We start from the raw sequence: 18,003 nt of genomic DNA on the forward strand, positions 1-18,003 counted from the left end.
TGTTAGGTGGTGGACTATTGGTTGATATTTGCATAATGAAATTTCACTTTTTTCACTCCAAAGTAAAGTTTGGAGTTGATATTATTTATAGGTTACAACATTGTTAATTTACTGATCTGGTCCATTTGGGATTAAATTGGGCTGAATGTGGGCCCTGGAAGCTGCATTTAGAGAATTCAGACACATCTTACCATGGCTTTATCTGGTCATTTCACTCAGTTACAAATCTTCATAAGCTAAAAACACTATTCAGACGCACCCTATTTTTTTCAGAGTTGGCTTTTTGTATAATTTGTTGCATTTCAAGCTTCTATTGATAAAAAGCTGTGATCACATGTTACCTAATTGGTCAATCTGGTAATTGACCCCTCCCACCTGGTGCTGCTCTTCAATCAGCCAATCAGACACTGCACCTGTTCCTGGTTGTGTGCAGAACTCTTTCAGGCTTCTGACTTGCCGTTTGTAAGTTTTGTTTTGTGGACAGGATGCCCCGGTGTCCGCCTACTTACGCAGAGTTCTTCTTTGATCCTCTGACTGAAGATGTGGAGGAGCTTCTGGGTCGTTTCCAGCACAGAGACTCAGTCCGGTATGAGGTGTTCTCATCCATCTGGAGGGAGATGGGCTTCTCAGATGTGTTCTTTGGGATACCAAGCATGAATGAAATGAAGAGGTTCTGCAGAGTCACTTTGGCCACAGCTGTGAAGTATTTCTTACCTCCTTACAGCTTCCAGATCAGAGTTGGAGGTTTGTACCTGATGTTTGGATTTTATCACACACAACTCGCCATACCACCCCTGAAGATCAGATTGGCTCTGAAGGACTGGAGTGACGTACAGAAGTTCCTCAAAGAATCTGTCGCCTCCGGGCACTATGATGTTGTTTATATTTACCAAAAGCTTGTGTTCTCCAAAGCTTTTCACTACACAGCCATGCCACATCTGCTGAGCTTCCAAAAACAGAGAAAGAAGAAGAAGAATGAAGTGTGTGCAGGCTTTTTGGGAAGGACCACTGCAATCCAGGAGCTTCTTTCTGCAGAAATCTTTGATGAGATGGCCAATATTCAGAACCACTATGAGAAGATGAAAACCACTTCAGAGGAGGTCAAGGCCAAGCAGATCTCCATGACCCATCAGGACTTTGTGACCGGCCTTAAGGACTGCATGTCAGCCTTCATCAGTTGGCAGCAGAAGACCTTCTCACAAGATGATAACAAAGACAAGAACTCAGATGAGGATGAGGATGAGGAAAAGGCAGCTGGGGCTCAGTGCAGCAGCAGGGCCAGACTCCTGTCCTCCATCAAACAGAAGAGCTACAGCCAGTTCCAGGAGGCGTCCAGGTCCAGAAGGCACCGCCAGCCAGAGGCCATGGAGGATGCCAGCTCAGGGCCAGAACAGGTTCAGAAGGCCGCCAATATGCAGAGCAGGAAGCCTTCCCTGAGGGCTCGGACCCACAAGAACCTCAGGGTGACTCAGGACAAGAAAAGGATCAATAACTGGCTCCTGACTGCTCCAGAGCTGGGGGGGTCAGTTAGGAGGTGAACCATGAAGCAGCTGGTCTGACTCATTGAAGTTAGTAAATCTGGTTTTTGTTCCTCAGTTTAATCACTTAAACTTATGTTTTACAGTGAGTTGATTTAAGGTGATTTTCACTCCTTATGTATCTGTGAGTGGAACGTTGTGATTTAATAAATATTTAAATAGTTTCATATTAATGTAAGGGTGTCAAACTCATTTTAGTTCAGGGGCCACATTAAGCCAAATTTGATTGGAACTGGGCCAGACCAGTGAAATAATAACATAATATATAAATAATGTCAACTCCAAACTTTCCTCTATAATTTAGAGCTTAAAGGTGCGGGAGACTTTCGTGACTCATTTTTCATCAGATCTGTAAAACCTCAGTCATAGCCTAAGTGTCACAAATCTTTAAGTCTTTCTGTGATTACTCACATGAATCTCTTGCATTACGGTCAACAGTTTCTAAGTGTCATCCACCATAAACAGTCCATGTGTTTATATTCTGCACCAGGAGGTCACTCGGGCATCTTCTGAATTTTGTCACGACATGCATTGTGGGAAAGGGAGGTTCGCGTTACTGCCTGCAGCAGCAGCAGCACAGCCATATGGTATTATATGGATGAAACAAACACGACGCGGAAACGGTGGAGGAATATGCATAGAGGGAAGGGAGCTCCTGCCATTTCCGCGTCCTGTCAGTCAGGTGGCTGTGCGAGCCTTTGCTTCCCACAATGCACGTTGCAACAAAATTCCAAAGATGCCCAAGTGACCTCCTGGCTCTGTTTGTAAACACATGGACTGTTCATAGTGGATGACACTTGGAAATTGTTCACCATAATGCAGAGATTCAGGCGAGTAATCACAGAAAGACTTACAGATTCGTGATACGTAGGCTATGACTGAGGTTTTACAGATCTGATGAAAAATTGGTCACGAAAGTCTCCTGCACCTTTAAAAAATAGTCCAATTTTGTGATGAAAATGTTTACATCAATCAACAATCCTTTAAAACAATGTGAATAACATGAACAAACTGAAATTTCTTAAGAAAACTAAGTGCAATTTTAACAATATTATGTCTCAGTTTATCATTTACACAAGTAAATCACAATTTACAGATCACAGTGGATCAACAAATACACAAAACATTTAATAACAGGCAGAATATTGGTAAACTTGCACTTCAGACATTTCAAAACGTTCATAAATTTGTTCAGGGTATTCGCATTTTTGTGAAATGATAGTTTGTTTTAGTGTAAATACAGTAAAATGACATGAAAATGTTTACATTTCCAAAGAAAAATTTGGAGTTGTGAGTGTTTATAGTAGTATTTTACTGATCTGACCCACTTGAGATTAAATTGGTCTGTATGTGGAACCTGAACTAAAATGATTAATATCTTCAGTGTAATTTTTGTATTTCACAAATTCATCCTATGGGCCAGACTGGACCCTTTGGTGGCTGGATTTGGCCCCCGGACTGCATGTTTGACACCTCTGGGTTAATGGCAGTAGTGCATTATTCTGTAAATCTTCCAGTGTTCATATGTAGCTGCTATCATTACACTGGGTTACAAAAAACTGTTTTTTGCAAGTTGTCTAGGTTTTTTCAACTATATTAGGACCATTTTGCACCACTAAATCCAAAAATGACATTTGTTTTTCTCAATCAGGTCAGGTTTTTTTGCTAATTTGATTTTGAAAAATTTGATCTTCTCACAAAATTGATGACATTTTTGTGACTTTATCAGTTGATTTTTTTTTTTTTATATAGTTCTCACCCAAAATAGGTTTTAAGAGAAAAAAATCATTTTCTAACAGGATTCCTGTTAGGTACAATGGTGTCAAACGCATTTTCTTTCAGGGGCCACATTCAGCCCAATTTGATCTCCAGCGGGCCGGACCAGTAAAATAATAACATAATAGCCTATAAACAATGACAACTCCAGATTTTTTAGTGCAAAAAATAACATTAAATGATGAAACTATTTCTATCCAAAACAAAAAAGATGTGAATAACTGGAAGAAAGTGAAATTTCGGAAGAAAAATAAGTACAATTTTATCAATATTATGCCTCAACTTATGATTTCTACATGTGCACTACAGATCAGATCTACCAAGGCACAAAACAGGCAGAATATTGTTAAAATTACACTTATTTTTCTTTAGACCTTCCAGGTTGTTCATATTTGTTCAGGTTCTTGACATTTTTATTGTCAAAGAATGTCAGAATTTAATGTTCTTTGCAATTAATCAAAGAGAAAAAATTGGTGTCGCCCTTATTTATAGGCATAATATCATATAATTTTTCTCACATTAAACCAAGAAGAAAATTTTGGAGTCATTATTTCTAGGTTATTATGCTATTATTTTGGAGTTTGATGCCCTTGACTGTTAATATCTTCAGGGTAATTTTTGCATTTTGCACTTTGTAAATTCATCTTGCGGGCCAGATTGGAACCTTTGGCAGGCCGGTTTTGGCCCCCGGGCCGCATGTTTGACACCTGTGTTCTAGTCGAAGCCATTTCATTCACCTGTAATATTAAAAAAACCCCATTAATCATAAATTGGCAAAAGTAAAATCTTCAGAACTCATTTATTGCAAGAAATATGAAAGAATTTTGTATCATATGATGTGAAAATGCCCATAAATGTAAGCAAAAATGTTAAAAAGCCAATATGTAGCATAGTTCAGAAAGTTGACCTGATCGAGTAAAATTAATGTGATTTTTGGATTCAGCACACCAAAATTATCCTAAATCAGCTCAAAAAACTTAAACAATAAATTTGTTGTTGACCAGTGTTATTAACCCTTTCATGCACAGTAGTCACTACAGTGGACAGCTATTCTACAGCTGTTCTCTTGTATATTCATGGATTTTGTGGTTCTTTTCTTTTTTTTTTTTTCTTTTTTTTTGTTTTTTACACATATCTTTATTAACCCTTTCATGCACGAATAATGAGAACCTTCATCAAAATTGTTTCCTGAGTGTTTTTATTCCTCTTTAGGCATGAAAAAAACAATGCGATTGAAAATTTTCTTCTGAAAAATAAATCTAAAAAATAAATGAAATAAAAAATATTTTTAAAAAATTTAAAAATACATAAAGCCCTCCCCATAGTTTTCACACAATTTATCAGTAAATACATGTTTCTGTGTGTCAAAAATTAAACGTGTGGTGTCCAGCTGAGTGGTCATTTTTGCAACTTCATGAAAAATAGGTTCATAAGATTTTTTTTTTTTTTCTCCATTATTGGTTTTTTTTTTATGTATTTTTAAATTTTTATTATTTTTTTTAATATTCTTTTTATTTAATTTATGTTTTAGATTTATTTTTCAGAAGAAAATTTTCAATCGCATTGTTTTTTTCATGCCTAAAGAGGAATAAAAACACTCAGGAAAAAATTTTGATGAAGGTTCTCATTATTCGTGCATGAAAGGGTTAATATTAGTAGCAGTAGTAGTAGTAGTATTTGGGTTTTCGTCTCCCTCTGGAGGTCATAATGCTCCACTGCATCAACAAACTCCGCACACTTCAGACCGGAAGTACCGTTTGAAGAAGTTCCTGGGAACTTCCTGTCTGTTAATCCACTTGTTGAGGTGCACCGTCCAAAGCTAAATGCCCGTTAAAACTCGGATAATGGCGGAGGCGGACAGATGAACGGTGGTAGTTGGTGACTTTTATCGGTTAGCTCACGGTTTAGCATCATGTCCGGTTTGAGAACGGCCGGTGTCATCGGCGCCTCCGTTGCGGTCGCGGGTGGACTCGCCTTCGTGATCTGGAAATACGCGTCTGTTGTCTCCGGGGAGAAGGAGCCAGATGCGGAAAAGAAAACTGAACCCTGTAGAGAAGAAAAAGAAGGGACAGAAGACGGGAAAACTGAGGAGGACGTAGCCGAAGAGGCGGTGGTTGTGTCCGCAGTGGAGCCTGTTGTCACCGCGGAGCCACAGAAAGTACCGGAGGAAAAAACGGTAACTTTACCGGACACACCTTCTGGGACACGGGTTCAGGGTTTGTGTGGGAACATGTTGGTTTGTTTTCCTGGTTTTAGTGTCTTTGGTCTCACTATGAAAACATGAAATAAAACTGAACATGTAGCTGCTTGTCACCTCAAACTTTAAATATGTTACCGAAATGACAAAAGAAGAGTAGAGACACGGTTCAAACCAGTATTTCACCAAAATAAACCAGAATTCACTATATTTAGAAGGTAATTTATTGCTTAAAAGCGTCCTTGTTTCGAAAATGTTACACATTGTACAAATTAACAGCTTCAAACTAGCTAAATGAACGTTTGCTGGCTGTAGGGCATTCTGGGAAATGTAGTACATATGAACTAAAACAGACTGGTTGCATTGCATTACTATTGAAATGCATCTACTAAATGGATTTGCAGGAAAAAACAAAAAGAAAAAAAACAACTGAGATTGAGATGTAATTTACTGTCCCAACAAGGAATTGAAGATGTAATGATAAACAAAAATTAGACATTTATTATGTGACACTAATGTGATCCCAACATCAGTGGGCAGTAAACAGAGATGAGCAAAAAATCACATAAATATATTAGGGCTGCATGATTAATCGATTTCATCTTGCAAAATTTTTCATTCACAAATGTACGTTCTGGAACACAAAACCAAACATTTATTTTTTAAAAGATGTTGAACTTTATTTAAAGCTCTTAGATAAATCTGGAAACAAAAAGGCTATAAAAAAAAAAAAATAAATAAGTATTTGCTCTGATGACATTTTATTGTAGTGTATTCCCCCTGGCAAACTTATGTTATTTTCTTGTTGTATACATTGTTTGTATACTCTACTTCATTCAATAAAGATTTAATGAAGAAAAAAAAAAACTTCTGTGGGTTCATCACGTGATACCATCACAGATTTGAGGTCAGAGCAGTGGCTTGCATTGCGGGCTGCTCACAAAAACGACATGCTAACTTCTGTTGTTTTTTGTAGTTTTACCCAAAAATCAAAATCAAAAATCGAGTTTTTAGGGGGAAAAAAATCAGGATTTTATTTTTTGCCAAAATCGTGCAGCCCTAAAATATATACATTGTTAATTGTATGTATACAACAAACACTCATGGCCAAAAGCTTTGATAATGATAAGTTTAGTTTGTGCCATGTTTGATTTATCTGATGATTAGTTTCCTTAATTAAATATAAAATTGGGAAAAAATGTTTCGGAAAGTGCAAAATGTCTGTTTTGTTTCACAACATAATGATTTTCAATTTCCTGTCAAATACACAGTACATGTTAAGAAAGCGGGAAAGATTTCAGCAACCGAATAATTTTGAATTTTTTTTTTTCATTAAATAATTACTCAAACCAGTTCTCTATTGATCAAATTCAAGAACTTCACTTAATCTTTGCAGCTCTATATATTTTTATAGTAGGTTTTATGTATGATGTACAGATTGGATGGCACCTTTAATTTTGTTGTACCTGTTACAATGACAATAAAGATATTCTATTCTATAATTTTGAGAAGTCACAAACGGCTCACCACCTGTCAACATGACCATATTTTTATTCCCTCCAAAATATGTTAGTCACCTAAAGTACGGTGTCCATCAATAATTTAGCACTGAAATTAAATTATATTGTTAAATGACGAACCATTTTAGTCATTTCTAAGATCTGCAGCCTTTTGAACGGTCGAAGCTTTTCCAGATAAAATGGCCATTTGATACACACACCTGTGTGTTTATAAAAATCACTTTCTGAGCAGCCTTTATGTACTCATCTGTGTGTTATAGACCAGGACTGAGGAGTCACGTGGGACTCAGGTGCTGGTTCTGGGTCTGGACGGAGCCGGTAAGTCCAGTCTGCTGCACCACTTCTCCTTCAGCAGCACTGAACAGGAAGTGAAGCCAACGCAGGGCCTTCATGCCATCTCCATCAACAGAGAGGACCTGAACATCGAGTTCCTAGAAAGTAAGTCTGAAGAACAGATGGTCCTGTCGTGGATCTGGTCAGTACTTCTCTGAACAGACGTGAAAGATTAATCAGTCAGATAAACACACTGGAAGACACTTGAAGATCATTTTGACTTTGTCTTGTTAATAAACCAGTAACCCAGAGAGAAAATACTCACAATAATGACAACCCATACACCTTTTTTTCTGAATCTTACCTTTTTATATATCCTTTATAATCTGTATATACCCTTATTTGTTGTACATATTTCTTATCTCTAGTATAGAGTCAGCTTTCTGTATATATCGGTTGTTTTTGCAGTACTTTAGTTGTGTATGTATATTTAATTTTATCTTGCAGCTTCCATGCTTACATTTTTTTTAGAGCTTTGTGTAGTTTTTTTTAACAATCCTTTTTGCACTAATCGCTTTTGCTGCTAAACAGAACAGAGCTGCTAAATGAATTTTCATTGTTCCTGTGACAGTGATACTAAAGATTTATTCTATTTTAAAATTTGCTTCCAGCCATATTTTTACTTTTTCCCCCTTTTCTCTTGAGTGGTTGTTGGTTTATTTTAACCATTTTTGCATTATTTGAAAGTTTACACTAAAGTATAATCAATAAGGCCTGAAGTAAAAGTGTAAAACATTTTTAAAATTGTATCATCACTTATATGAATATTTAATGCTTTTCTGTATCATATTTAATAATGAACTGACAATATTTAGGGTTTAGATTTCCAAAACATAAATGCCAGCTTAAATATGTTGCTATGGACTTTATTAAATTTACAGCAGTTCTTCATATTCAATCAGATTCATTGACAAAATGAATGCTTGATTACTTTTCCTTGAATATAGTTGCAACCTTAACATTTTTTTTAACTGTCTTTATTACTCACCTGAGAAACTGCCTATAAAACAATTATGTAAATACTGCAGACTTAATCATTTCTCTATACGTTAATACTTTTTCTGATGCAGACTATTCACTGAATCTGTGTTTTCTGTCAGTCGGAGGTAAAGAGGAGCTGCGCCCCTATTGGCAGAAGTACATATCCAAAGCTCTGCTGCTGGTTTATGTGGTCGACTCGTCCGACCCAGAGCGTTTCCCCCTCGCCAAGACACACTTACATGAGCTGCTGACCTCTAACCCCGACCTTCCATTGATGGTTCTGGCCAACAAACAGGTGAGTGTGACAGAAAAACACTCCAGTGTCTGCTCAACAAAAGGCAGAGTCATTTAGTGTTCAGCTGGGATTTGCCTAATTTTGTGGAAAAAAACACACAATTTCTCAGAAGATATTGACCTTCTGTGACTCCTTTGAATTGACTGACATGTTTTGAAGGATTACACCAAGACGAGAAGAAAAAACTTTTTAATGTTTATGAAGAGCAATAAAACCTGGCATAATGAGTCAGAGAGTCCTGCAGCAGTTTATGCCTCTTTTCTTTTTGACTGACAGCGCATCATTTCATAACATAATAATACAGGGTTCCCGCGGAGTCTTAAAGTCTTAAGTCTTGAATTTACAAATCTGCATTTAATACCTTAAAGTATTTTAAAGGTATTAAATTTGATATGGTAGGTCTTAAGTTTAGTTGCCATAAACTTGTTGGCTGTATTGTGTTTAAATATGTCTGTTAAATGTCCAAGCTGCAAAGAAAGTAACGTTATTGTACTCAGTTCCATTCAGTCCAACCTGACAATTTATATTGAATTTAGGAACCAATTATCGCTGACGTTGCAGCCCCTAGTGAGAAATGACTTGGAACGTTAGGAACCAAGGCATTGGAGTAAATAAATATGCATAAACTCTAGGGAGTCAATTTTTTTTTACCATGATATGGGCATTAAATTTTGTTCAAAGTAGTCTTAAAAGGTCTTAAATTTTACTTGTAGAAACCTTGTAGTAATAGTGACAATGATGATAATAATAATAATAGAATAATATATAATAATAATCTCAATAATGAGATAAATCATACAAATAGATGCTTTTAATGCCGTCTTGTCGCAGTCAGTGACCAAACTTTATACAACTTCAAGAAAGTTTGGATCTTGTGTAAAGTGTAAATTGAAAACAAAATGCAATGATTTGTAAATCTCATATTTGATTTGATTGCCAGTAGAACATGGAGGACATATTAAATGTACCATTTTAAGAAAGAAATAAGGTAACTTTATATTTGATGCTAGCAGCATGTCTCTAAAAAGTTGGAGGTTCGTCAGAGGAATGAATGTTGGGCCATTCTTGTCTGATATAGACTTGTAGCTGTTCCATGTCCTGGTTCTTCTTTGTTATGTTTTTCAATTCATGATGCACCAAATGTTTTCATTTGGTCAAAGGTCTGGACTGCAGACGGACCAGTTAAGCTCAGTTTACACATTTGACATGTTTTCTATGTTCTATTGAGAATAAAATATTGGTTTATGAGATTTGTAAATCTGCATTCAAAAGTGCATTCTGTGTTTAAATCATATTTTACACAATGTCCCAAGTTTTGGGGGGAGTTGGTGTTGTATGTTTTTGGTGTCGTTATTACTCTGTCATAAAAAGTTCCTCAGTTGTTCAGTGTCTAAAAGGGGATTTTAAACTTGAAACAGCACAATTAAAAATGGTGGAATGAAATCAGGGATTTGACTTCATGTGATGTTTATGTTGAAGTTAAATCGGAATATAAACTTGAAAAATATCTGTTATGTGAAAACCTTGGTTACAGGCAAGCAATTTGTAGCTTTAGAACAAACAACACAAAGATCCCTAAAGTCACCAGATGAGACAAAGGTTTGGAAAGAAGTCTCCTGTCATTTGAGCTGTTGCGGTTGTGTGGGAGACGATTTCCATGTTTTATTTGAATGTACAAATGTACAGGTTGTTGGGTTTAGGAAAAAGTATTTGCCAAAACACTACTCACAGCATCCATCAATGTATAAATTTGTAATGCGTCTTCAGTCCGAACAACCAAAAACAATCCATAACTTAGGCACCTTTTTTAAAAGGGTTTTACTTCTTTTTCAATGAATTTTGTTATTATTGAATGTATATTATTTTTTCTGTTATGACATAATGTTTGTGCTCCATACCATGTGTTTGGTGATGAGCAAAATAGAATAAATAAATAAATAAGAAGACTTTAAAAGAGCCTTCTTACATAATTCCCTCTGCAGCACTGTGTGAGGGTTTGGAGTTCTGCTGTTTTTAACATGGTTTGTTGGTTACAAGATGTTCTCAAATGATTTTAGGCTCATGGGCTATTTAAAAGGAATTTATTTTGGAGAAGAAACACATGTCTGGACCACAAAAGAAAACATCTAAGCACAGAGTTAGCTAAAATATTTTCTGCTAACTTTAAGTCTCTGTCATGTTGAAAATGATCACTGCTTTACTGACTCCTACTGTAGGACAAGTGGACCAAACACCTGTGATTTCAGGACATTTATAGTATTTCTGTCCATTTAATTATGTAGAGAAGTCATAAATGGATGACTCTGTTAGCATTAGCTTTGCAGGAGGAGACATGCTGAGCTTTTGTCAACCCATGAAATGTGAATATTTATACTTTTTCATCAATGTCTTGTAATTACAGTTAAGTCAGGTCATTTAGTTTAGTTTTAGTTGTTTCAGCTCAACAAATATGAAATGTTAAGTGCTTCTTTTATGTTGAGTTTGCAAAGTGCAAAAATCACACTGAAGATACAAGGCATTTTAGTTCAGGGGCCACATTTAGCCCAATTGGATCTTCAGTTGATCACACCAGTAAAATTGTTTCATAATAACCTATAAATTATGACAACTCCAAATTTTTCACTTTGTTTTAATGTGAAAAATTGCAAAAGTAAAATCACATTAGGAAAACGTTTACATTTACAAACTATCCTTTCCCAAAAAATTTAAATAACGTGTGAAAAACCTGACATTTTTTAAGAAAAGTGCAATTTTACTAAATGCTTTGTGTATTTGTAGATCCATTGTGATCTGTGAGTTGGGATGCACATGTGAAAATGCAAAGATGAGGCATGATATTACTCTTAAGAAATTTCAGGTTTAATACAGTTGCTCAGGTTGTTTGCTATTTTATGAAAGGATAGTTTGTATAATGTAATTTTACTTTGCTGTACTGAAACAAAGGCGTACATTTGGAGTTGTTTTTATGTTATTATTTTACTGGTCCGGCCCGCTTCAGATCAGATTGGTCTGTATGTGGCCCCCTGAACTAAAACAAGTCTGTGCATTAACTCCAGTGGAAGTGTCGTCAGGTGAAATGGAAAGTATTACACAGGATAAGCTCTACCTTCACCCTCCTGTTTAATGTTGCAGGACCTTCCCGGCGCCTGCAGCATCACTGACCTGCATGACGCTCTGTCGCTGTCTGACGCTGGAGATCGAAAGCTGTTCATCATCGGTACCCACGTCAACAAGAACAGGGTGGAGCCGAGCCCCGGTGTCGAGGACGCTAGAGAGATGATCATCCAGATCGTCTCTGAGGGAAGATAAAACCACTATCATGGCCTTTATCATGGCTTTTGCCTGTTAGTGCTTGATAAAATTACTTTTTTTTTTTTGCACTTTCTGTTCACTTGACTGTGTTTTCACTACATCGTTTTGGCTTTTATTTATTATTTTCTAAGTCTTTTTGCTCTGATATGTGAGAGTTCGGTCTTTAAAGCGCTTCTAAACTTAAAGGTAATCAGTTCTAGTTTCTTGCTTTTTTGCCTATGATTTAAAGGTATTTCTTTACAACTCACTACTTTACCAAATAACTAAATAACAGAGGCGCTGTTGGCCTACAGAACATAAAAGTTTACCAAAGATACACATCTCATCTGCACTGATAAAGTTGTCATTTCCCACATTACACTTTGAATCATGGGAATTGTTCTCTGCACACATAATGTGACAATTTACTAAGAGTCCAGTCTTTTAAAGGGGTCATATTTTTGCTAAACCCACTTTTATTATTGGTCTTTGAAGTGGCTCATTTGGGTTTAAAGGGCCAGCGCTCAAAACGACCTGTCTCGAGTCATTACTCAGAAATAGGGTTGAAGATGGACCTGTGGAGTTGAATTAATGAAGAATTCAGACCCAAGCATAGCATTTACAGTTTATTGAGACCACAGGGAAATGTTTTAAAATGCATAATTCCATTTTTAAAAAAAAGCAAAATATCACTCCTTTAAGTCGCTGGTATATGACATGACTTCAGGGTGTTTGTTTTTATTTTTCCTGTAGTGACCTCTTTCTACCATTTGGGGTCGCTATTGTGTACGTGTGAGTGGTACTTGAATGAGATCTGTTTTTTACAGTAATTGTTTTCCGCAGACTGAAAACACACCTGGGTGACAGGATCTGTAAGTAATTAGAACAACTTTTGTTATTTACTGTAATAACCAGTCGTTTGTCAGGGGATTTCTAATAGATCACACCTATTTGTTTATGCAGGGGAGATGGAAATGGCTTTAACTGTTACACACTTTTATACAGTTTTGCTCTTTATCTTAAAGAGGAAATAAACACTACACGTTTTCTTAGCATCTTCCTCATGAGTGTGTTACAGTTCTGTTCTACATGTGTTTTTGTTCAAGTACTGTTTTTGTTTTTTTTATTTGATGAAATATGTTAACATCTGTGTGTTGTTTGGGGTAAACTGCAACTTTCTTGTGCACCATTTCATGTACATTAACCAACAAGTCATATATATTTTTTCTGTATCAAGATATTTCAACCAAATTTTTCACAAATGAACAGGTTTTTCACCCTTAAATAAACAGTTTACAGTACATTATTGTTGCATTTTTATTTTTTTTATTGAACACATGGTGCCATTTTTACGATAATAAAAATCTTATCTTGGAATGACGTGATAAAATCTCATCCTAACATAGCTGCTGATGTTTGTAGTCAGAGCACTGAGGTGCATCTGTGTTTGGAATCTGATCCAAACACACGGCGGCTGTCAGAAAAATACTGCAGACGTATCACTTTCCTCTTAACATCCTGCAGAGGAAGTCTTAAGACAGGAAGATGGATGGGTTGGGGCTGCTGACTCCAGTTTCAAGGAGTCCTCAGGTGTGGAGTTGGTTGCTAAGGACTCCCAGCGTCCCGACAACAGCGGGGGTTAGTGTGACACCATCAACAGGCAGACGGGCTGATCCTGCAAGCTGAGATGCTCTCTGGAAAATATGGTGAGTTTAATTCTTATTTAATGTGTGATATCACCTTTGGAAATGACTCTCATGCCTTTTATGTTTTGCTTCTTGCAGGTATTCAGCCCAGATTTGGACCATCAAACAGGTAAAGGACGACAATATGTGTGCAAATGGAACAAAAATGAGGTCAAATCATGATTACGAAGAAAAAGAAATGATGCAACATGTTGAAACCATATTCATTTTGTAATGTGCACAATCTGAAGATTATTATTCTGTGTGTGCGCCAGCGTTTTCATCATCACCGCCCCTTTGTGGTTTGATTGTTGGAAGTTTTTCCTCTTTTTTTATTGATCGGTGAGAGACTGAGTCAGAGCCAGGAGGAGCTGATACTGTTTCAGATCCAGCAAACAGGCCAAAAACTGCAGACCGGCTCCATGCTTCAGTGTCTTTCATCTTGGATTGTACTGAGACAGAAGTCCTGTTTAATATGGACTAGAACTACAAAAAACAATGATTAAAAATGTCAAAAGTAAATTAAATGAACAGTAAAACTTAAAGTCTAATTAAATGAGTTATGACAAACTTGCAGTAAAAACTCAGGACTCATCTACCATAGCAAAAGCTTAAGATAAATTATGATGAAATGAAAATTTTAAGGCAATCTTAACCCTCAAAGACCCAGCAGCCACTGGCAACCAAAACCATCTACTGAGCTAAACTGTTTGATAACTGTTGAACCACCTATCCTATCAATACATGTAAGTAATTGAGGTAAAACATTTTCATGATCATCATTTGGACGTTCAGAGGCTTTTCAGTGAATGTGGAAACGCTGTCATCCTCTCCAACACTGATTCACCAGTAAAACCCATGGAATTTAATAAATGACAGTAGTTGGAGACCCTTTTTCACATTCAGTTAATGATATATTTTGGTGAAAAATTCAGTTTTTCTTCATCTTTCTCTGTTTTGATATAATAACCTTTGAATTTACCCTGAGCTTTTATGAACATCTACATGATCAATGAATTAAGTTTAGGAAAATGCGTGATTTACACTGAAAAAATGGAAAATACAGAGGGTAATATTATAACAAATGGTGATAAAGTACTTAAGAAAGTTTAAATAGAGAGAAAAAAAATCATTTTGGAGTTTCCACAAAAGAAACATTGGGTCTTTATGAGTTACACATTTTCTGCTCTCTGACAACAGTTTTATGGATGTCTGGGGAGGCAAAAGTCATGATGGATTACAGTAGTTTGGACAATATCTGAGCAGAGATCCTAATAAATATAGTTACAGAGCAAAGAAAGGCTTCTTCATGTCTACAGTAATATGTATTCATTGTTCTTCACCTACATTTATTATGGTACTGTCTTCTGCATTTAACATTTTTCAGTGCAAATCATGTATATTCCTCCATTTAATTTTCTATATTTAATTTAGATGTTCATGAAAACTCAGAGTAAATTCAAAGTGTATTATATCAAAAGAGAAAACTGAAGAAAAAAAGCTACATTTTCAGTAAAGGTGAAGTAGTAAATTAATTTTGTTTCTTCACCTACCAACCCTTTTTTCATTTTTCTTTTTTGTTTCTTTCCCTTCTCTCAGCGACATATACTGACGTTAGAGCTGGACAAAAAATTAAATCTCATATCTTTTCCATGTTAGGCACAAATTGCAATTGTCATTATCTGTTAAAGTTATATGAACTGTAGACAAAAGCTGATTCAAAACATTCTCTACATGCAACATATGACTGGACAAATACATTTATAATTGGTTTATCACAAGAATTAATTTCTTTTAATTTCTGTTGATCAAAAAAAATGTCTCAACAAGGATGATCTCCATTTTGTCTTTTAGGCATTTTTCATGATTTTCAGAAACTAAAACTTTGATTTCTTGATTGAAATGGTCATGTTTGTGCACACAAACATGGCATTTGACTCCAGATTAACCTTAGCCTCCATGTGTTATACAATAAATATATGGATAGAAATATAGGATAAAGAATAAGATTTTTATTTTTTGTATAAATAGTGTGAAACAGTGAAGAGAACAATATTGCAATATAAAAGGATAATAGTGTAATCCAGTATAATTTCATGTACAGCGCAGTCCTAAATGTGTTCCAACACGACACTTGTACTTTACTTGAATATTTACACTTTCTAAACTTTGTTCTTTTACTTCACTACACCATTGTATAATATTATACTTTCTGCTTCACTACATTTGTCTCACAGTTGTAGTTACTTTTCAGATTATAATTTATCATCCCCTTTGTTTTCAATGGATTTAGATCTGAATGTAATAAATTGAGTTTGAATTTAACCCATAAAGACCTGGTGCTACTTTTGTGACAGTTCCCGAGTGTTATTTTTCTCTCTATTTAACCTTTCGTCAGTGATTTATCTCCATTTATTATGGTACTATCTTCTGCATTTAGCATTTTTCAGTGTAAATCACATATTTTCCTCTGTTTAATTTTCTATATTTAATTTAGATGTTCATGAAAGCTCAGAGTAAATTCAAAGTGTATTATATCAAAAGAGAAAACTGAAGAAAAAAAGCTACATTTTCAGTAAAATCTATCATTAACTGAACATAAACCCAGTGTCTCCATCCACTGTCATTGATCCAACTCCATGGGTTTTACTGGTGAATCAGTGTTGTAGAAGATGACAGTGTTTCCATGGTAACTACAGAGCCTCCGAACATCTAAATGGGTCACATGTGATGACCATGAAAAGATGACAAACTGTATTTTACACCAATTATTTACACGTATTGATAGGATTAGTGGATTAAACCGGTATTAAACAGTTTAGATCAGTAGATGGTTTTGGTTTCAGGTGGATGTTTGGGTCTTTATGGGTTAAAACATCCTACTATGTCAGTTAAATAAACCCTTTAAGAACCACCTTCAATTCACTGGAAAATACAGTGTCATAAAGTTGACAACAGACCTGTTTTCTGAGCTCATGACGAGTACAGGGTGGGGAAGCAAAATGTACAATATTTTGAGGCAGGGATTGAAAGACAGTGTATGACCAATTAGTTTATTGAAAGTCATGAGAATTTATTTGCCACAAGAAAATTTACATCATAGAAAATGTTTTTATTCTATGTGTCCTCCTTCTTTCTCAATAACTGCCTTCACACGCTTCCTGAAACTTGTGCAAGTGTTCCTCAAATATTCGGGTGACAGCTTCTCCCATTCTTCTTTAATAGTATCTTCCAGACTTTCTCGTAATAGTTTTGCTCATAGTCATTCTCTTCTTTCCATTATAAACGGTCTTTATGGACACTCCAACTATTTTTGAAATCTCCTTTGGTGTGACGAGTGCATTCAGCAAATCACACACTCTTTGACGTTTGCTTTCCTGATTACTCATATGGGCAAAAGTTTCTGAAAAGGTATGGATAATAGTGTTAGGTATGATTATGACATCAATATATGTTTGGTTTCAAAACAATTGACGTAGTGCCTGCTGAGAAAAAACAACTAAATGTTCATTGTAAATTTTGCTTCCCCACCCTGTAGATGTTTTAAAGGCAGTGCGATGTGACGGACATGTGATGATTTTATTTAATATGATGCATTGTTGTGGATTAAACAACCAACAGTTTGGGAAAATTGCACTAAAAGCATTTTTTATAGTTTAGAGTGTCTTAAGTTTTTTTTTGAGTATTTAACCATGGAGCCCTATACTACTTGCTTTTAGTGCAGTTTTCCCATACACACCTTTTATCATATTAATAACACTACATGTCCATATCTTGTGTGTTGGATGTAATTGTGAATAAGCAGATTTCTCTATTAATAGGCCGTATTTCTTTTCTTTGCTTCATTTTTTTCTTTTATTTTTTTTTCCTTTTCTTTTTTTTTTAATTTTACCTGTTTTGTTTTATGAGTACTTTGCTATTTTTTATTACTATCATTAAGTATGTTATGTAGGACCAGGAGTTCCCACTCCTGAGGGGGTGGGAAGAATGGGACATGCTTAGTGCCTCTGAACCTGAATATTCAAATGTTCAATGTAAGTTAAATCTGCACCAAAAAAAGATAAATAAACATGTAAATATAAATAAATAAATAAATACTAACAGTTTATAAAGCAGATGAAATGAGCTCAGTCTTGAATCCAAAAACACTAGAACAGGGGTGTCAAACTCATTTTAGTTCAGGGGCCACATTCAGCTAAAATTTGGTCTGAAGTGGGCCGAACCAGTAAAATAATAAGATAAGTATATATAAATAATGTCAACTCCAAAATTTTCTCTGTGTTTTAGAGTGAATAATGTCAAATTAAACAATGAAAATGTATACAACTACAAACTATCTTTTCAAACAATGTGAATAGCATGAGTAAACTGAAAAAATAAGTGTAAT

The 18,003-nt window shown here is 35.6% G+C and overlaps 3 protein-coding genes across 7 annotated transcripts in view; all 3 read left to right on the forward strand.

Moving 5' to 3' along the window:
• Nucleotides 1-405: 405 nt before the first annotated feature.
• On the forward strand, nucleotides 406-1,538 carry LOC115426799 (snRNA-activating protein complex subunit 1-like). The gene has a single exon (XM_030145033.1). The coding sequence runs from the start codon at nucleotides 486-488 to the stop codon at nucleotides 1,536-1,538; it is 1,053 nt and encodes a 350-aa protein (XP_030000893.1). The 5' UTR covers nucleotides 406-485.
• A 3,529-nt stretch (nucleotides 1,539-5,067) lies between these two features.
• LOC115427189 (ADP-ribosylation factor-like protein 9) lies at nucleotides 5,068-12,004 on the forward strand. The gene is made up of 4 exons (XM_030145645.1): nucleotides 5,068-5,490; nucleotides 7,292-7,469; nucleotides 8,465-8,640; nucleotides 11,773-12,004. The coding sequence occupies exons 1-4, from the start codon at nucleotides 5,227-5,229 to the stop codon at nucleotides 11,947-11,949; spliced, it is 795 nt and encodes a 264-aa protein (XP_030001505.1). The 5' UTR covers nucleotides 5,068-5,226; the 3' UTR covers nucleotides 11,950-12,004.
• A 506-nt stretch (nucleotides 12,005-12,510) lies between these two features.
• spmap2l (sperm microtubule associated protein 2 like) overlaps nucleotides 12,511-18,003 on the forward strand; it is a 34,353-nt gene continuing 28,860 nt past the window's right edge. For all 5 annotated transcript variants that reach the window (XM_030145650.1, XM_030145647.1, XM_030145646.1 and 2 more), the window contains exons 1-2: nucleotides 12,511-13,637; nucleotides 13,716-13,746. In XM_030145650.1, coding sequence (XP_030001510.1) covers nucleotides 13,619-13,637; nucleotides 13,716-13,746 — 50 coding nt within the window. In that variant the 5' untranslated portion in view covers nucleotides 12,511-13,618. The remainder of the gene's footprint in view (nucleotides 13,638-13,715; nucleotides 13,747-18,003) is intronic.

Source organism: Sphaeramia orbicularis, chromosome 10 (assembly GCF_902148855.1).
Source record: "Sphaeramia orbicularis chromosome 10, fSphaOr1.1, whole genome shotgun sequence".
In the NCBI taxonomy this organism is placed as follows: Eukaryota; Metazoa; Chordata; class Actinopteri; order Kurtiformes; family Apogonidae; genus Sphaeramia; species Sphaeramia orbicularis.